The sequence below is a fragment of the Sturnira hondurensis genome, unplaced genomic scaffold (genome assembly GCF_014824575.4).
Source record: "Sturnira hondurensis isolate 20B ecotype Veracruz unplaced genomic scaffold, ASM1482457v3 Scaffold0022566, whole genome shotgun sequence".
Taxonomy (NCBI): Eukaryota; Metazoa; Chordata; class Mammalia; order Chiroptera; family Phyllostomidae; genus Sturnira; species Sturnira hondurensis.
This window is the reverse complement of record NW_028095197.1, coordinates 8,471,860-8,491,917: the sequence shown is the minus strand read 5'-3', so window position 1 is coordinate 8,491,917 and position 20,058 is coordinate 8,471,860. Positions and strand designations below refer to the sequence as shown.

General features: G+C 45.8%; 1 protein-coding gene across 2 annotated transcripts in view; it reads right to left on the bottom strand.

Annotated features, from left to right (window-relative positions):
• Positions 1-10,939: 10,939 nt before the first annotated feature.
• ZCCHC7 (zinc finger CCHC-type containing 7) overlaps positions 10,940-20,058 on the bottom strand; it is a 214,872-nt gene continuing 205,753 nt past the window's right edge. For both annotated transcript variants that reach the window (XM_037036012.1, XM_037036011.1), the window contains exons 7-9: positions 16,300-16,395; positions 14,021-14,138; positions 10,940-12,295 (exon numbers count right to left, since the gene is read on the bottom strand). In XM_037036012.1, coding sequence (XP_036891907.1) covers positions 11,856-12,295; positions 14,021-14,138; positions 16,300-16,395 — 654 coding nt within the window. In that variant the 3' untranslated portion in view covers positions 10,940-11,855. The remainder of the gene's footprint in view (positions 12,296-14,020; positions 14,139-16,299; positions 16,396-20,058) is intronic.

Here is a 20,058-nt window from a genome sequence, read left to right as displayed (position 1 = left end):
TGGGCACCGGGTAGCGGCTGCAAAACGGTGTTTGTCATTGACCCATGTCAGTTTGGGATGGGAATGGAGGGCTGTTGAAAAACATCTTTCGTTACAGCCATTCACTGATTCATGACACTACCTGAAACAAGATGGAGAAGCATGCGATTCAAACGACTCCTTGAGAAAGACCCGACTTAGCGGGTTGGGACCTGTCGATACAGTTACAGGTTGTCCCCAGCTCCAGAGCTGGCAGCCCAATGGCTCTACAAAACAGAGAGAGAGAGAGAGAGATGTGATGCGGGGGTGGGGCAGTGCTAGAGGAATGGAGGGAAGAGAGGGGAGAAGACAGAGCGGGCAGAGGAAACGGGAAGACAGCGGGAAGCTGTGCTCAGGGAAAGGAGCAGGTCCCCTGGCCCTGAATCTTCACTGAGGCTCCTGAACCACTGAAATGTTTAATGGGAGTGTGAGTGTGGGTGCATGTGTGAACATGTATATACGCACACGAGCATGTACCCGTGCTTGTATGTGTGGGTATACATGTGCGTGAGTGCAAATATGTGCATGTGGGAGTGTGCAGGTGTGCACGCGTGTGTGTGGACTGAGAAGGGTCTGTGTCTCGCACCTGGACTGTTTCAGGAGGGAGGCTGAGGAAGCCTGAGGAGGTCCGCTGCGGGCCACTCTGCGATCATGGAAAGCACGGACCAGGCAGTTTTGCCAACAGCGCCGATCCCGGCAGCCAGGCCGTGCCTACCGGAGACAGGTGTTGAGCAGTGAAGGCTCTGGGACTCCGAGGTGATTGTGGCTGAAGGGCAATGCTGGCCCTGGGCTCTGACTGGGATGGCGGCAGCATGCGGGCCACGCTTGCCATCCCTGTCCTCCCAATGGGGGCCAAGCAAAGTGCTGGGATTTGAGTTACAAAGATGGACCCAGCACAGTCCTTGTGCCCAGGGGCTCCCAGTCTTCTGCGGGAGACCGAGTGTAAATGGACAACTGAAGGTGGATGTGGGCCACAAGAGGAAGTCCACAGGGTCGAGAGGCACAGCTGAGAGACACTGGAGTTGCCTGGAGGGGAAGGGAGCCAAGGAAGAAGGGCATTTCCAGCAGGAGACACATGATGAGCAAATTCCTGCGGGAGTGACGATGTGGGCAGAGCAGGAGGGGTGGGACAAACGAGACAGTGACAGGAACTAAGCAGGACAGGAAGCGAGGGGCTGATAGAAAGGGCCCAGCTTCTGTCCCTGGAAGGGCAGTCCCAGATTGGGCCCCCAGGGCCAGGGATGAAGGAGGCCGCCCTCCACCGGGCAGACACCTGCAGACAGAGTGTGGGCCCCCAGGCACGGTGCTCCCAGAGCGAGGGGGCTTTCTCTGCTGCTCTCTCTGCTCTCTCCCTCCCGAGCATGGACTGTGGGAACCTGGGCGTTCCTGGTGTTGTGTGTTGCGAGTTGTTGCAGGTGTAGGACGAAAGGCCACAGACAATTTGCATGGATGGAGAACCCATTTTCAGTTTCCCCCCGTCACAAATTGCAAATTTCACTTTTACGGCCCTTCTTTCCCCACCAAAACCACACGGGTTTCTCCATAGCACCGCGGAGGTTGTTGTCACAGAGACACCCCAGTTTTCCCCCGGCGTGTTTCTACCTCAGCAGCCGCCAGATCCCTGAAAGGCTCAACACGCAGCCATGGACGGGCCCTGATCCCTGCCCCCTGCGCACCTGCCCCTGCCCACCATTCCCGGCTTGTGGAGCAAGTTCCATCTGGGAGGCCGGAGCCGGGTGTCAGTCCTGCCTCTGCCCCTCAGTGTGACGAATGAGCCTCTCTGGGGCCTCAGTGTCCTCAAATGCACCACACAGGATTCTAGACTTGGTAAATGCTGCAAGTCCCCAAGTTGTACATTTTTTGATCTTGACGGTTTCTTTGTCTTAGGAACTGTTTCCACCTCAGTGTGCCATTCTCTGCCTCATTTACTACATAGCAAGGGTTGGGACTTGTGTTGGTCCCTGACAGTCTGGGACTTGAGGCCTTTGAGGGGTCTCCTCCCGTTCCTTGGACCTGCTGCTGCTCCCATTCTCTTTCCCACTTTCTCCCTGTCCTCAGGTCTGGGGCCTGCACCCTTTTGTCCATCTGCTCTCGGGCTCCAGGTGATACCTCTGTGGGGAGGGGTTACTTCTAAGGTGCTCCCGTGAAAGAGCTCCTGGCTCGGAGGGTGGTCAACAGCTTCCTGCAAACAGCTCCATCTGAGCAGAGGGTTCAAGGATTTCGAGAGCCAATATTTCAACACTAAACACATTTTTCGCTTACTCCTATGGAAGCTTTCAGAGAAGCTATTTTCTGTTGACAAAATGTGGCCCAGGGAGATGGGGGAGGGCCGAGGGGAAGGCCGAGGGGAAGGCCTGGACCTGTCTCTGCACCTGGTCATGGTACAGCATGGGCAATTCTTTCCCTCGTTCTGACCTCAGTGTTCCCATTTGTGAGATGGGGGTCAAACAAGGTGACCCAGAGCGGACTAGACAAACCTATTTGGCCCACTGCAGTTTGGCAGCCACCAGAACTCCAAGGGTCCTGTGACGGCCCAGAGTCTCCCTGCCCTTGCAGGATGGTGCTGTGAGCAGAGCCTGGCTTGCTGGTAGGAGGGGAAGGCTCGTTGAGAAGACAAGGACCCCTGGAGCACAGGCAGGCAGCCTGCACAGGCCAGATCTGTGGTGGGGTGGCAGGGGAATCCAGAGTGACCCAGGAGGTCAAGGTTAAGTAAGGCAATGAAACCAGAAAACTCCCCTGAGTAGCCCAGTGCAGGAGGGTTGCCATGCAAATCGCCAGGAAGAGATGATTAATTGGGTGTAGGTAAAAACAAGAGAGGCGGCCGGTGAGCCATGACTTGTGGATGGTGCATCCCCTGGGCCCCCTGAGGCTCGGCTGGCAGTAAGCGTGGAGGATGAGGTGGGGTGTGAAAGGAGGCCCGGGCAGAGTGGAGCTGACAAGCTCCCCTCCCAGAAAGACTAACCAGGCGAGGCTGGCTGGGGAGAGGGGGGTGATGGAGGCAGGGTGAGAACTGGCACACAGATGGTTTCCATTTCAGAGAGGTTCCGTGTTTTGCCCCAACCTCGGATGCCTAACTGGGGTGGGGGAGGGGTGCAGAGAGCAGGAAGAAGCAGGGACTTTTCTGAGCAACAACAGTGCTGGTTATCCAGAGCTATCAGAATTCATGGGCCCTCTGGGGGGCTTCCTCCCAGTCCCTGGTCCCTCTCAGTAGATGCTTCAATCTCCTCCGTAGCTCTGGGTACGAACTTCCTGTGACCAGGAGCCCACTGTGTCCGAGGCCTGTCCCACAGTTGGGAACTCTAGTCAGCAAGGGGTTCTTGCTGACGAGTCAAAGTCTGCACCCAGGCCAAGTCCGAGTACGGTGCAACACACCCCAGAGGTGTCCAGCTTGGCTCTGGTCTGTGGCAAATTTTATGCAGGGAGCAGGAATAAATAATGTAAAATTACTACCAAGGTACAAAGATTGTGTGGCAAGCCTGGTACCTTGTTCCAGGGATTAGGATTTTGTCAAGTTTCAGCCTTGGTTTCCACTTTCAAGACAAAGATTACGGTGATGGTTCATTTTATGAGTCGGCTTAGTGAGGCTACAGCAAAAGATTCCTCAAAAATGCAGAGCCCGTCAAACTAGGGGAAGGCAAAATGCTGAAGGACTTCTTCAAAACTGTAAGATAAAAATCACCAGATCTCCCAGGGCAAGGAAAATAAAGGAAAACGTACACAAACAGAACTTCATCAAATTTAAAAGCTTCTGCATAGCTAAAAAAAAAAAATCACCAAAATGAAAAGGGATCCAACTGTATGGGAAAACATATTTGCCAATGATATCTCGGACAAAGGTTTGATCTCTGAAATATGTAAAGAATTCATACAATTCACCCTGGCTGGTGTAGCTCAATGGATTGGCCACGGGCCTGTGAAGCAAAGGGTTGCTGGTTCAATTTACAGTCAGGGCACATGTCTGCGTTGGGGGGCAGGCCCTGAGTAGGGGACACGAGAGGCAACCACACATTGATGTTTCTCTCCCTCTCTTTCTCCTTCCCTTCCCCTCTCTCTAAAAATAAATAAAATGTTACAAAAAAGAATTAATAGGACAACACCAGGAAGACAAAAACTCCAATAAAAAAATAGGCAAAGGACCTGAACAGACACTTTCCCAAGGAGGACACACAGAAGGTCCATTTGAAGGGATGCTCAGCATCACTAGCCACCAGAGAGACAAAAATTAAAACCACAATGAGAGAACACTCTACGCTGGTTGAAATGGCCATCATTAATAAATCAACAAACAACAGCTGGCAAGGATGTAGGGAAGAGAACCAACCTAGGTGCCCATCAGTAAATGAGTGAATCACAAAACTGTGGTTCATTTACACAATGGAACACTATGCAGCAGAAAGGAGCTCCTACCTTTTGCAACAGCGTGGATGGAACTGGAGAGCATTATGCTAAGTGAAATAAGCCAGGCGGTGAAAGACAAATACCACATGATCTCACCTTTAAGAGGAATCTAATGAACAAAACAAACAAGCAAGAAAAATAGACCCAGAGGCAAGGAAACAAGGAACAGATTGACAGTGACCAGAGGGGAGGGGGGAGGCGGATAAGGGTGGAAAGAAGGGGAAGGAACTAGTCAAGGAACCTGTATGAGTGACCCATGGACATGACAACAGGGTAGGGACTGACTGGGGTGGGGACAGTGGAGATAATGGGGGAAATTTGGGACAACTGTAATAGAACAACAATAAAATGAAAATTCTGCTTGAGTTTCCAGCTTGCCCCACAGTGCCATGAGCTTGTATGAATCTCTGTGGTAGAACTGACTACGGCTTGTCTGTCTTGCCCACTAGAGAAAATGAAAGCTTCTGAAGGGCAGGGCGCCCTCAAGGTCAGCACAGGACCAGGGAGCAGGGTGGGGCTGTGAACCAAGGGTTCTTTACGGGTGGGTTGCCATCCAGCTGGGCCATGGGAACTGCTCTTGCTTTCTTATGTGGCCAACCTCCTTTTCTTACTTGTGACTTTAGAGACTGATATGTTAACGGTGCGGAAGCTAAAGAGAGATGTGTCTCCTTGAGGCTGCTACAGAACAGCCAGCTCCAAGCACTTAGGGCGAGCTGTGTACCCAAGAAGGCCCTGTGAAGGGACATGACCCATGCTGAAGGTGGGTCAAGAACTGCCAACAGCCACCAGAATCTAGGAGAGGCACGAATGAACCCTCCCTCAGAGTATGGAGAAGGAAGCAGCGCTGCCGCCATCTTGATTTTGGACTCCTGGCCTCCGGTCCTGTAAAAATACATTTCTGTTGTTTTAAGCCATCTAGTTTGTAGTGATTTGTTACCATAGCCCCAGGAAACATATATGGGGTACGTCCCTGCTGTTTCCTATCCCCATGCCTTTACCGACATGGTTCCTTCTCCTTGAATGGCTGCCTGACTTCTGTTAACTTGGAAAAAAAATCTGTTAGACCCATCGAAGTCCTGGGCAGGAGAGACCCTGCCCAGCCCTCTCAACTCTTCCTGCCCCTCCTCACCTGCATGGCAAGGTCTTCATTTTTGAGTTTGTTTCTTCAATCGTTTCTTAGCCTCTGAGACTTGAGATTTCTCTCTTCTCTTAATACAGTCAACCTCAAGCAAGAAGACTACTGGCATAAATAAGGCCCACAGCAAGTATCTGTTTACTAAATAACTTGGAAGGCAACAGAAGCATCAAACAGCGAAGGACGAATGTTGGTCGGGGGAGTCGTAACAGTGGAGTAGGCCAGTGTGGCCGAGGCAACAACACAGGGGCTAAGGTCACTACGGAGGAGTAACAGGCTGACCTATTCTGCATGTCGTCTTTTGTTGGAAGAAGAATTCTCATAAGTTGTTTCTTATGAGAAGCTTCCCCTCATATCTTTTATCAACAGATTGGTATGTCAACCCGACTCTCCTCACACAAACACGGCCTACTCAATCTTTTCACTGCGGCACTAACAAATGTTTCTTTCCCTGCCACAGTGGCAAAGACAAAAAGGAAAATATTCTGTTATTGTAGAAACAGGGGGATGAACACTCACACACTGCGAGGAATGTAATTGGGCAATGTGTATTAAAACTTGCATGAAATATGTACACTTTTTGACCCATAAATTTTATTTTTTTAAAATATATTTTATCGATTATACCATTACAGTTGTTCTATTCCTCCCTTCATTCCCCTCCACCCGCACACTCCCTCCCCCACCATTCTCCCCCCCTTACTTTGTAACCACGTGTCTCAAGTTCTTTAGATTCTATATTTCCCCCACTATTCTCACCCCCCCCATCTATCTTCTACCTACCATCTATGCTATTTTCTGTGCCTTCTCCCCCCTTCTCCTCCTCCCACCCCCCGGTTTCTAACCCTCCATATGTTCTTCATTTCTATGGTTCCACTCCTGATCTAGCTGTCCTCTTGGTTTGCTTTTGTTTTAGGTGTGGTTGTTAATAACTGTGAGTTTGCTGTCTTTTCACTGTTCATATTTTTCATCTTCTTTTTCTCATATAAGTCCCTTTAGCATTTCATATAATAAGGGCTTGGTGATGATGAACTTCTTGAACTTGATCTTATCTGAGAAGCACTTTATCTGTCCTTCCATTCTAAATGAAAGTTTTGCTGGATAAAGCAATCTTGGCTGTAGGTCTTTGGATTTCATGACTTGGAATACTTCTTTCCAGCCCCTTCTTGCCTGGAAGGTCTCTTTTGAGAAATCCGCTGACAGTCTGATGGGTACTCCTTTGTAGGTGACTGTCCCCTTATCTCTTGCTGCTTCTAGGATTCTCTCCTTCATTTTAATCTTGGCTAATGTAATTATGATATGCCTTGGTGTGTTCCTTCTTGGGTCCAACTTCTTTGGGACTCTCTGAGCTTCCTGGATTTCCTGGAAGTCTATTTCCTTTGCCAGACTGGGGAAGTTCTCCTTTATTATTTGTTCAAATAAGTTTTCCACTTGTGGCTGCTTCTTTCCCCCTTCTGGTACCCCTATAATTTGGATGTTGGAATGTTTGAAGATGTCCTGGAGGTTCCTAAGCCTCTCCTCATTTTTTTGAATTCTCGTTTCTTCATTCCTTTCTGGTTGGATGTTTCATTCTTCCTTCTGGTCCATTCCATTGATCTGAGTCCCAGTTTCCTTTCCATCGCTATTGGTTTCCTGTGCATCTCCCTCATTTCAATTAGTTTAGCCTTCATATGTTCCTCTAATTTGTGACTATAATCAACCAGTTCTGTGAGCATCCTGATAAAGTGTTTTGAACTGTGCTTCTGAGAGGCTGGCAATCTCTTGGTTGCTTCGTTATCGACTCTGGGACTTTGAGTTCTTGCACCATCTTTTGGGCTGTTCATGCCTGTTACATATCAGGATCGGAGCCCTAGGTGTTCACCAGAGCAGCGCAACTCAGTCACTGGGTTGTGACACTGTATGTGGGGGCGGGGTCAAAGAGGAGCAATGGTGTCCCGTCTGCCGCCTCCTGCCATGGACCCCACAGGTGCCGCAGCTGCCACTGTCACAGGGGTCCGCGTGTTTTGTCCCACTGCACGTGAGTGTGCCACCGCCGTCAGCCCTCCACCACTGGGTTCGCCCCCTGGGGCCTGTGCGGTCCGTCTCACTGTGTGCGAATGTGCGACCGCGGTCAGTCTGCCCCACATCCCGACTGGGTCTGGACTACTTGCGTGCCTAGGTCGGGGGATCTTTCATGCCCGACCCTACTCTGCTGCTGGCTCCGCCCCTCTTACCGTCCTGGTTGAACGGCTCGTTGTTGTCGGACTTCCGTATAATTCAATTTTCTGTTCTTTGGCTGTGTCTTTGTTCTCCAAACCTTTGTTGTAGTCAAACTTGGTTGTGGGAGAAGGCACAGTGTTTCCACCTATGCCTCCATCTTGTTGGAAGTCATAAATTCTATTTTATCACAATGAAATAATTGGAGAAGAGATGATAAATGTTGAAAGATTTTTTTTAGATTTTTCTAAAAATAGTAAAATAAGAAACAACCAAAAAGTTCAGCAATAGGAAGTTGATTCAATAAGTTATGGTATAGCTATACAATAGGATTTCATGTAGCCATGAAAAATGAGCTATATATTTGATCAAAAATATTTTTACTATTAAGCCCAAAAGCATGTTACAAAACAAGGTACATATGTATAACATAACACCTAGAATAGATGTTAAGGATGTTAACCATATCTTTGTGTAGAAGAATCAGGCACAACTTCTATGTTTAAAAAATTTTTCCCCCTTAAAATGAATATGTACTCCTTGCAAAACAATAAACAGCTTGACAACAGGTACTGTTCATAGCACGGTTCTGAAACAACGGGCGTAGCAGGGCCCATGGAAGCTGGGCTTCCCATTACGAGAAGGGGAGACGGTTTCTCTCTGCTCTTCTCTGAAAATGCCAGAGGCGAACCAAGCGAGGACCCAGGAAAGGAGCCACTAAGCTGCTTCTGATCAAAGTGGGGCCGGAGGCAGCAGACTTTTCCAGTCTCCTCAATCCTAGCAAGACAGGGATCCTCACTGCTTGGGACATCTGCTTTTTTTTCTTAACTGTATTTATGCATTTAAAGTCTTACTTGAGCCCTGGCTGGTGTGGCTCAGTAGGCTGAGCACTGCCCTGAGGACTGAGATGTTGCCAGTTGGATTCCGAGTCAGGGCACATGCCTGGGTTGCAGGCCAGGTCCCCAGTTGGGCAGAAGGGGCGGTGAGCGAGAGGCAACCGATCCATGTATCTCTCACACAATGAAGTTTCTCTCCCCTCACCCGTCCTTCCCCCCTCTCTACAAATAAATCAAATCTTTAAACAGTCTTATTTGATTGTCAAATCTCTATATTTTAAAGTCCTCCTTCTTGTATAGAAAGTGGGGATGTGCATAGACTAACCTGAATACTTGCTGAGCAGGTGCCGAGGGCCATGACGAGGAAATGGAGCAGGGGCCCCTCCATGTTGGTCTTCTCTTGCCATCAACATGCCCACAAGTAGCTCAGCCACCTTTCCTGTCTGCATAAAAATGACGTGGACCTGAGGGGTAAATTGTACCCCAGAACAAAATGTTTGTCTGATAAAAAGCTAAAATTGGGGAGGAAAAATAAGAGAACGTGCAGAAACAAATAGAAAAAGAGCTTCCTCTCTCCCCTCCTCCAAACAGTCTTCTGTGTGGAAGATGCTACAGAATGGCGACCCCGTTCCTCCCCTCAAAACACCTGCCCTCAGTTCCAAAGGGATGCCGGTCACACCACATCAATGATAAGCCACGTTTGTCCTGGGTCCTACTGAGGAGTAATGCCTATTATCTCGAGGCGTACCACTCTGTGAAGCCTGCTGGCACGTTTAGCAGGGTAAGACCAGCCGGGGTTCAAATCAATTATTTGGAACATAAGGAAGAAATAAACAGTCAACCAGTTCAGAATGAAGAAATGATTCAAAAAAATGAGAGAATAAGAAGACTCTGGGAAATCTCCAAATGTGCCAGCATCCAAATCATAGCGATGCCAGAAGGAGAAGAGGAAGAGGAAGCAATTGAAAAGCTATTTGAAAAAAATAATGAAAGAAATTGTCCCTAATTTGATGAAGGAAATAGACATACAAGTCCAGGAAGTATAGAGAGTCCCAAACAAGTTGGACCCAAAGAGGGCCACACCAGGACACATAATTAAAATGCCACAGGTTAAAAATAAAGAGAGAAACACTTTTTTTAAAGATTTAATTTATTTGTTTTTAGAGAGGGGAAAGGAGGGAGAAAGAGAGGGAGAGAAACTTCAATGTGTGGTTGCCTGTCAAACACCCCCCACTGGGGACCTGGCCCACAACCCAGGCATGTTCCCTGACTGGGAACTGAACCAGCAACCCCTTGGTTCACAGGCCAGTACTCTATCAACTGAGCCATACCAGCCAGGGCTAAAGAGAGAATCTTAAAAGCAGCAAGAAGAAAAAGAGAGTTACTTACAAAGGTAACTCTCATAAGACTATCAGCTGATTTCTCAAAAGAAACTTTGCAGGCAAGAAAGGACTGGCAAGAAGTACTCAAAGTGATGAAAAGCAAGGATCTACAACCTAGGTTACTCTATCCATAAAAAGCTATCATTTAGAATAGAAGGGAAGATAAAGTGTTTCCCAGACAAGGTAAAGCTAAAGGAGTTCATCATCACCAAGCCCTTATTATATGAAATGTTAAAGGGACTTATTTAAGAGAAAGAAAAATCAAAACTACAAACCGTAAAATGACAACAAACTCACAAATATCAACAACTGAATGTAAAAAAACAAAAACAAAAGCAAACTAAGCAAACAACTAGAACAAGAACAGAAGCACAGAAATGGAGATTGAGTGGAGAGTTATCAGCAAGGGAGGGGGAGGGGGAGGATGGGGGGAAAGGTACAGGGAATAAGAAGCATAATAGGTAGGCACAAAATAGACAGGGGGAGGTTAAGAATAGTATAGGAAAAGGAGAAGCGAAAGAACTTACATACATGACCCATGGACATGAACTAGGGTGGGGGATGGCTGAGGGAAGGGGGGTACTGGGCGGAGGTGGGAAATGAGCCCTTACATTCAGCTGAGAGCCGGGCAGCCAGACGGCCGATGTGGACTGAGGACGGTGGAACTACAGTTCCCGTGGGAGCTGACTTGGGAGGGGAGATTCTTTCCCCAGAAAAGACAGGGGAGCTGACCCTACCGGACACATGGTGGTCCGTGTATTTCACAGAGTCAAACGCCAGTGTAAGAATCTGGTGTCACACAACTGTCCCAGGTAACCGATTCTACGCCCTTTTACTATGGCACAGAACTAGTACTTGGGCAGCAGAGCATTTCAACTCCACTTGGTGCAGCTCTTGTAACTCTGGTCACTTGTCCAACCCAAGTATGACCTCTGCCACCCAAACCCTGTCTTTTTACATCACAGACACACTTATTTACTCCGTTTCTGACATTTTATTTTTCTGCTAATCATTTTAACATTATGCTTTGATAAGTATAAAAGGTTCACAAGTACAAAAATTTCTGTACAGCTCCGTGGCAGTTAAAAAAAACCATGAAAACAGAACAACTTTTTAAGTTGGGCAATATTCATTTTTATGTATCTGAGTGACATCTTCTTGAGGTGTGACTGTAAAAATGATTTCACTGTGATTACGTCAAAATGTTTGATGACCCTTTTGCCTTGTTTCAGGAACTCTGGCTTGTGCCATTTACGCTGGATGGAGTCCTCACTTGTACCTGCAACAGCCTAATGGCTGCCTCTGCAGGGCTCCAAGGACGGCCCCTTCGCTTCGCAGCCTTCGCTGCCTGGACCAAAGGAGGACTCTGGCACCCGCTTCAGAAGCACGAGAAGGGTAAATCTGTAGCTACTATCTTTCTAATGTTAAAACAAGAGTAATGATGGAGCAGATGGATACATTTTTCACGTTAGTGTTCATTTTTCTTCCTGCAAGGATTTAATTTACATATACTGCAGATGAATTACATTTCTGGAGCTTTTATTTGTCCAAAGCACTTTTTAAAATTCCCTTAAAAAGATTAATTTTTCCTACCTGTAGGATTCTGAGTGAAAATGACCAACTGGAACAGGGGAAGAAGCCTGGGTTCATCTTTCTGTTTTTTTTTTTTTTTAACCTAATAACATGGTGGATATAGGAACAGATCTCTAAGGTCTTTGTTCAGCAACTCTAGGTATGGCTGAGATTACCCCCAAAATCAAAAAACCAAAACCCCCCCAAAACCAAAATAAAACAAATTCCCATTATTCAATCTTAGATGATAAAAATACTGCCAGAATGTTACAGACACGAAGCACAGACAGACACCGGAAAGCCAAATCAGAAGCTGTCTCACAGTTTGGACTTTTTTTTCCTCTGCTTAATGAGAAACAAATTATCATTGTCTTCCTCCTCCAGGCAGCCCTCCTTTTTCCGGTGCTTGCCCCTCTTAGACTCTTGGGGCAGCTTGTCTTCTCTTGGCTTGTGGTAGTGGGAGTGCTGAAAGGACTTGCGAGGCTTCTGGGTTTTGAAAGTGCCAGGGGAGGAGTGTGTTTTGGGGCCCCTGGGAAAGTCCTCCTCCACACTGGGGCACCTGTCAGTCTGCCTGTGCTTTTCATGCTCTCTGTTGTTTCTGCTCATCGATTCTTTTTGGGTCTCTTTCTTTTCTGGAGGCCACCTGCTGCTTCTCCACGAGGCCTGGCTCTTCCTCATTTCATGGTGGGATCTCTGACTTGCTGCTTTCATATGCAGCCTCTTGAACTGCCTTGGAAGATTCCCATTTTTCTGGAGTTCTGCAAAAACATAAAAGTATTTTTCCATATCCTACAGCTAGACAGTCTGTGCAGAGCTTTCCCAGGTCTGTAAAGACCTTAGCAGAGAGGGAAGCCAGACATTTAAATGCATTAATGATACAACATTCTAAAGAGCCTTTACTAAGGTAAAAACCACTCACTAAAAATTGTGTAAGTACAGTTCTAGATTTCTGATCGCTAACAATGAAAAACATCCAGAAATATGATGACATTTATTCTGCTCAATATAATTATGTTAAACAATGCAGACGAAGACCAGTGAGAGAGGTAATCATTTTAGCTTTGTGAAGAAACGTCACGTCTGACCAATTCAATGGACAGCCCTTGACGATAAGGGAAAGCAAGTTGCATAATGTGTCCCACTGACAGTCTCACGTGACATTTCAATTATACTCTGAAGATCAAGTTTGGCCACAGCACAGCACTTAGAGGTGGATGCCAAACTGGACAGATTAATCCTCCAGAGCAGAGATCACTGGCTTGGAGAGTGAGTAAGCACACGTGTGCACACGTGTATCTCAGAAGTTTTAGTGCAGATCTGATGCTATGTTTTATTAGGACTTGACTCTTACTGTGAGTGTCTGCTGACAGTGACTCTGGTTGGGTGGGTGGGAGACGAGGTCATGGTGAGGGAGGGAAGTTAACACGTCACTAAACCTTCAAAGACTAAAGAAGAGTGCCACCCTTCCCCACAATGAAGTGAAATGCAAAGCAGTATATTTAGGAGACCAAAAAAATGAATTCTGGAACATAGAAAATAAGTTATAGACTTACAGACTTGAACATAAAATAAAAATGCTGATGAATACAGCAAACTTCAAAGTGGATCTATTCCACAGCTGTCAACATAACTAGTTAAAAAGGAAAAGAAATGGTTTTTCTCTGATTATAAGACTTATAAATGCTCATTACAAAAAACTTGGGAAATACAAAAAAGTATAAAGAACACAAAACAGCGGCACCCACAATCCTTTAATCCAGAGATGATACTGTCATGCATTTCTGTTTAATCTTTTAAAGAAAAGTCTGGAAAAGAACAGCAATAAAGGTCCAAAGAGTCGACAAGGCACAGGTCAACTTGAAAACACACAACTGTTTTGTCCCAAAGCCAGAAGAACAACCCGATGAACTGCCTTGAAGTCCATCACAGAAGGAGCAGAGGTAGAGAAAACAGGCTTACATCAGAGGATGATTTGGTGAGAAAGGACTTGCTGTTCTAGCAACAGAAAACAACAAAACTGCAGAGGGCGGGTGGCCGCGACCCCAGGGCTCTGCTGTAACCATGGCTGATAGGAAACGGCTTCTTCGGGGAAGCCCCAGGAATCCACCCAGTCGGGAAAGCCTTTCTTTCCATGAAAAATTCGAGAGATAATACAAAGGGAAAAAATAACAACTAGTCAAATAGAAAAATCTCAAAGGAGCCTTTAAAAAACTCTGCCTACATACATGGATAGAAGTATTTTCTGGACATTTTCTAAAATGATCAGTATGTTAGAAAAATGTTTATTGTTAAGAGATTCCCACACACACGGTTTCTGAGGTGGGTGGTGATTTCTGGAGATCAAGAAAGTTCCAGTGTCTATGGTAATTATGAAAACCATTCTCTGCATTAACCAATGATCCCCACTCCAGGTAAAGACAGTGCAAAAAAAGACACCAAGGAACTACTGCAAAGTTGATCTAGCAAGAAGCCTAGTAACATACCTTTTACTTTTCGTTTTATTCTGTGTTCTCTCCCCCGAATTTCGTATTTGTCATCATAGTAGCAGACGAATGGAGATGTCGGGAAGGTCTGGTTGAACATCCGCCTCTCTGCACATTCCTGCAGATTGTACTGGAAATTAGGGTGTTGCAAGGGCACACTGTTCACACACCTTTTGCAAGACTATGGAGCACGGTGATTAGAGAGGAGCACCCATCACTGACACTCACTGTTGGTGCTACGCTGTGTGGCCTTGCTGGGACACTGGGAGGGTCGTCCAGCCTGACTAATCATGTTTACATACTACTTTTTTCTGGACTTGAATTTTCTTCCCTTACTTCTTTACTATGAAACCCTTATCTTTTTCCATCTTCCCTGCCAAACTGCTCCCCGAGTCTGAGTTGACTGCAATGGGTCCCAACTACAGGCCTCATACCTGTGAAGGGGTTTGTTTTATCTGACCCGAGGTTGTATCAGACCTGTTGGCTCGGCCCCTTCAACAGCCTTTCATCGGGCACTTTCCCTTCTCATTCACACCCTAAATGTGGGTGTGGCTTCCTAGCTCTGTGCTCTTCTTCTTGCCATACACATGGTCTGAAGCTTATTTTAACTCAACACTCACTGCTTCTGTGGGCAGTCGACTCTTGTGGTGGGGAGCGGGGTGGTGGTGGGTTGTATCTAGTTTGAAAACAATGTAAGATGATTTTGAAACATCCCAATGGAGGCCTCGCTTCTTTGTGCTCCCAGTCAAGACGAAATCACTCCTGTCACTCATCACCCTAGGCCAGCTCCCTACTCCCACGACCCCACCCTCCCTGGGCTGGTAGTTCCCAAATCCGCAACCTTGGCCTGACATGCCCCACAGAGCAGGCTTTGTTTGTCATGATCTGTGACACGTATCTGTTCAGCATGTCTGAGACCAAGTATCTTTTCTTTGAAAAAGCTTTCCCTTTGGAACTTTGGAACTTTGCCGTTGCTGTTTTTGTCACCTTGAAAAATTAGAATACCTCTTAGGAAGAAAGTGTGTGAAATATGCACATGAAGTTTAGCTGATTTGTCACAATTTTGGTATTACATAAGTAATTTGTAATTCTAAGACATCTGACCAAGCTGGTACATATGTATATATACTTAAGAACATAATTTGCATAGATTAAAAAATTACGAGTCCTTTAAAATGTATACTTAAGTATAGAAAATAACGTAATGGAAACCTGTACCTACCATTCAGCTTTGTAACATGTTACCTTAATCTACTTGTTTTTCTCCCTAAGAATTAAAGTATTACCAATATAACTGAAATAATCTGTGTAACCCTTTCCCATTTCTCATTTATATCATTCCCTTTCCTGAAGGTGCCACTGTCTTAAATTGGTATCTACCATCCTCATATGCTTTATACTCTTACTACTAATGAATATTCCAATAAACAACTATGCAAGTTTGAAGTGCTGAAGTTTGAGCTGCACAGAAATGATGTCCTGTAAATACAGGGTCTGGCACAAACAGGGCCCCTTTTTATTCCAAAATCTCATTTAAGCACATAATTCTGTAACATAAAAAAATCACACTCAAGCACACCATATGCCATTTTAGGTGAAATGTTCCAAGTAAAACTATGAACAATTACACCCTTATGATCACCCGACCAACCACACTCAGGCAGGTGCTACTTCTGCCGGACCCTGTACTCTCCAACGACTTTACACCGCAGCAGTTTCACGGAATTACGCTGAGGAGTGTTCTCCTGGGTAGTGTTTCTGAATAAAGTTTCGGTAAAACTTGACTATAAAACTATCGGGTCCAGTATAGTTCAGTGTGGAAATTCTGATTACTAATTCAATTTCTTTAGTGGTATCAGTTCAAACAGGTTTGTTCTTTAGTCATTTTGATTAATGGTATAAGGCAAACCTACGAGGTTAAGGTAGAAACCTAAAACCGTCATTTGGCTGTTTTAAAGCAACAGTGATCATTAGAATGCACGAGAACAGCTACCGTCCTGTTCACTACTATTATTTCCTGGACTGATTTTGTGAGCTGTGTTTGTTTTAGCTTAACCTGTTCACATACATTTAAATCAGTTAGAGGAACAAGCACCGACAGATCTGTTCCTCCAGCAGGGATGGGAGCAGTCACTGAGTTGAAACTCTACTGAATCTCACTTCAAGATATCAATTTATTGAAAAGCAGGCATTTGGAATTACGTTCGCTTTGAGTTCGTTTCTCGCCCACTGCACCCGCAACTATGGAACTCTCTGTGCCCGACACTGTTTAGACTCACATGTCCGTAATGGCCTTCCTGACCGCAGTTGTAGCAATACACCAGGGCTGACTGTCCAGGAGGGGTCTTCGGCTTTTTGGGTGGTCCAGGTTTAGTCTGCAACACAAATATTTGTAAAGATTTATTAAATTTTAGAAGAAAATTAAAACCTCATTCTTTCCAGAGAAACTCTTTTTCAGTAATAGTCCTTAGAAATACTGCCTCCTAAAGTTTGGTATGGAGACCCCATATTCAGACGATAATCTGTGTATTAAAGCATATAATGTGGTACTGAGTCTTTTATTCTTAACATTACTGTGCGCTTTCCTCTCCTTCCTCACTCCTCATTCCTTCAGCTTTGCATCCAGCGCTGTGTTAGGTATCAGGTATCTCAGATGGAAAAGAGTAACAACAGTCTAGTAGAATACAACGGGCACAAAAGTAGGTCACGGCGGGATGATGTCGGCTCAGTGACAGAAGCATTATTAATGGAGGGGCAAGGGAGACCCACCATTAGATGGGTAAGGCAGTCAGGGAAAGTCTTCCTGGAAATATGAAATTTAAATTTACTCTCAGAGAGTTAGGTGTAAGTCAAATGGAGAATCCTCGGTGGAGGGGACGGCACGAACAGGGGCAGGAAACTAAGAGAGCACAAACTAGGTGTAAGGAAAATGCGGCTGGAGAAAGCATGGCAAAAATGGGAAGGCCTTGTAAGTCGTATGAAGGAGCTTGGGCTTTATCTAGGGTCATGTGTAAGGTTCTAAGTGCAGGAGCAGGTAGCTGGGATTGCACTTTGGAAAAGTACTTTGGCTCGTAGCCAGCTATGAGCAGGATGAATATGAGCAGGAGCAGGTTAGATGCAGGAGGAAGACCGATGAGATGGCTGTCCGTACTTCCTGGTGAGGCGACGAGGGCCCAGACTATAAGAGTAACAAGGGTTAGGCAAAGGGGATAGATTTGGGAACTACATTAGGAAATAAAACTGGTTCTACCTGAGTACTGAAAATGTAAGATGGATGAGGCAAAGGAGAATCAGGATGTTCTCCAGGTTTCTATCTTGAGTGAACTGGTGGAGAGCCATGGTGCAAACAACTGATTCAGAAAAGGTAGGAAAAGGAGGAGGCGGTGTAGAGAGGAAGACGACGAAATCTGTCTCGGACGTGGGGCATCTAGGCAGAGATGTCCACCAGGCAGTTGTCTATGTGAGGCTAAAGCTTGGGCAACATGTCTGAAGCAATCAGATGTGGAAGTGATCTGTTCAGCAGCAGAGGCTGAGATGACCAGAGCGAACAGGATGGACACCACCAGCACGAGCAGCAGGGAGCTAAGGCTGGAATCCTTGGCATCACAACATTTGAGGGGGAGAGAAGGAAAGGTGAAAGGGTGCAGAGCCACCGGAGGACAGTGACAGACCTTGGAGAGCAGGTTCAAAAAGGCTGACAAGGTCAAATACAGCAGAGAGGCCTAGTGGGATTAGAACTGAGAAACACCCGTTAGATTTGACAATTGTTCATGGATAACCTTATTGTTAGAATCTGGAATCAAAGGGAAGGTAGAAAGTAGAAGGCAGAGGCTGAATAGCGAAGACAGGCATACAAAGGTGGTCAAGCTATAAAGAAGAGCAAGGAAAGGATTACCCATAAGGTCCAGAAGGCGGTTACTTCTAGGAGGGGAGAGAATAGTGTACAGAGGGTTTCAGGGTAGCCATGACTTTCTGTTTCTTAAAGATAGTCATGTTTTATAATTCGATTGTTATATAACTACATTATTAAATTGTGCATGCTTTATGCACTTTCCAGCATGTATATTGCATTTCACGATAAAAAATTAAAAAAAAATAAAATGAAGGTTGAAGAAAAGGAGACAGCAGGTACATATGATTTCGAGAAGCATGAGGAAGAAGGGACAGAATGAGACAAGGCAGGACCTGGGGGAGGGGCGGGGGAGTGTTGGGGAAGTCTGTTACTAGAATGGGAGAGACGCGAACCCTTGAGAACGCCAGTGCAGAAGGGAGAGTTGAAAACAGAGGAAAGGTAAACATGGACTGAGCAAAACCCCTGAGGCAGTGGGGGCTTTAAACAGAAGGAGAACAATCTAACCCCCTCCCCACCTTTTTTTGAGATTGAAAGGATGGGAATAAACTTGGCTAAGTTTATTTCTTATGTTCTTTATGGGGACCCTATAACAAAGTACTGGTCTGCCGACTAATTTTGCTGTTGTTCTGTGTGGCAGGTTTTATTTTCTTGACATAGGAAAATACAGGCTATAAAACTCTTCCTCAAACAACCTAACTTTGGCACGTATTTCCTAAAGTGTAATACTAGAGGATGCCAACAGCCTGAAAGGTCCTGTCTGCTGAGAATGACTACAAATGCCACACACAGCAACATTTTAAACCTCAGCTGTTATCATCTGGATATAATAGGAAACATAACCAACAAATGTCTTAGTCTCCAATAAACAAGGCAGTTTATAAATTAAGAGTAGCTAAAACATAGTTTTAACAAGTATGTACATAAGCATGTACCACTCATTAGAGTGGTTTATAAATTGCTTCAGCTAATAGAGTACTGAGAAGACAGGAAATTATTAGGTAGAAATAATAAGGTAAGTATATTGCTTGTAACACAAAACTGCAACCGCAAGCATATGTTGTCTAAGGGAAAGAAAGAAAATCAAAAGAGATGGTGTGATACACGTGAAGGTAGAACAGATAATGTTTCAAGGAAGAAGCTGTTAAAAGCTACTGATGGGTCAACTAAGATGAAGACAAGTGAAATCCCCCAGACTTAGCAATGAGGGGGTTGTTTTCAAGAGCCAACCGTTGTGAGCAGTTTCACTTGAGGGGTGGGGGCAAAGTCAGATTGTAACGGGTTCACGACAAGCAGAAAGATGCCGAGGAACAGAACATGGGTGACTTTTCCGAGAAACCAGACTGTGCGTGGGAGAAAGGAAAGGGGCAAGTAGAGCAGAACATCAGTCCAAGGGTGCCTCTGCCAGTGTGGGCGCCGGGCATGAGCACAGGCACGCGTTCTTTCATTAACTGACTTAAACAATAATGAGTACCTGACACCTGCCAGTTAGTGTTCTAAGATTAGGTAACTGAGAAGCGAGCAAAGCAAAACCATTGCTCACATCTCCATGGTGGAAGACAGATAAATAAAAGCAACACAACACACACTATCAGATAGTAATGAATGGTAGGCAACTGAAATAGAGTTAAGTGAATGAGAGTCATCAGTGGTGACTTAGGTCGACTCTCGGGGAGACTCTCACTGGGATGGCATTCCAGGCACAAGGCACGGGGGACTTTACTGTATCGCCTAAGTCTGAGGAAATCGCAGGTAGTCCCAGTGCTGTTCCCTCTGCCTACATCACACTTTCCTCGCATACCAGTGGAGAATTCCTTCATGTCTTGGCTCAAACGACACCTTCCTCGTAAGGCCTTCCCGATCACCCTATTTGGAGTCTCTAGCTCTCTTCAAATGGTGCTTCCCACTACCCTGCTTCAGTGCCCTTTCTGAAAACTCCATGGCACTTACTTCATCTGATGTACTTTACATTTCACTTGTTTGTTTTTCCTATACATCCATGCCCTCCTCGCCCACAGGGATTTGCTTGTTTTTGGTTCACTGCTGTACCCGGGCTCCTGGAGCAGGGCCAGGCGTGTAGCAGTTCAGTAAATATTACTAAATGAATAATGAGGTCATGCAGATGTAAAGGGCATTGCCCATGGTGGGCATCCACTACGTTTTAGTCACTAAAGATGACCTATCAAAT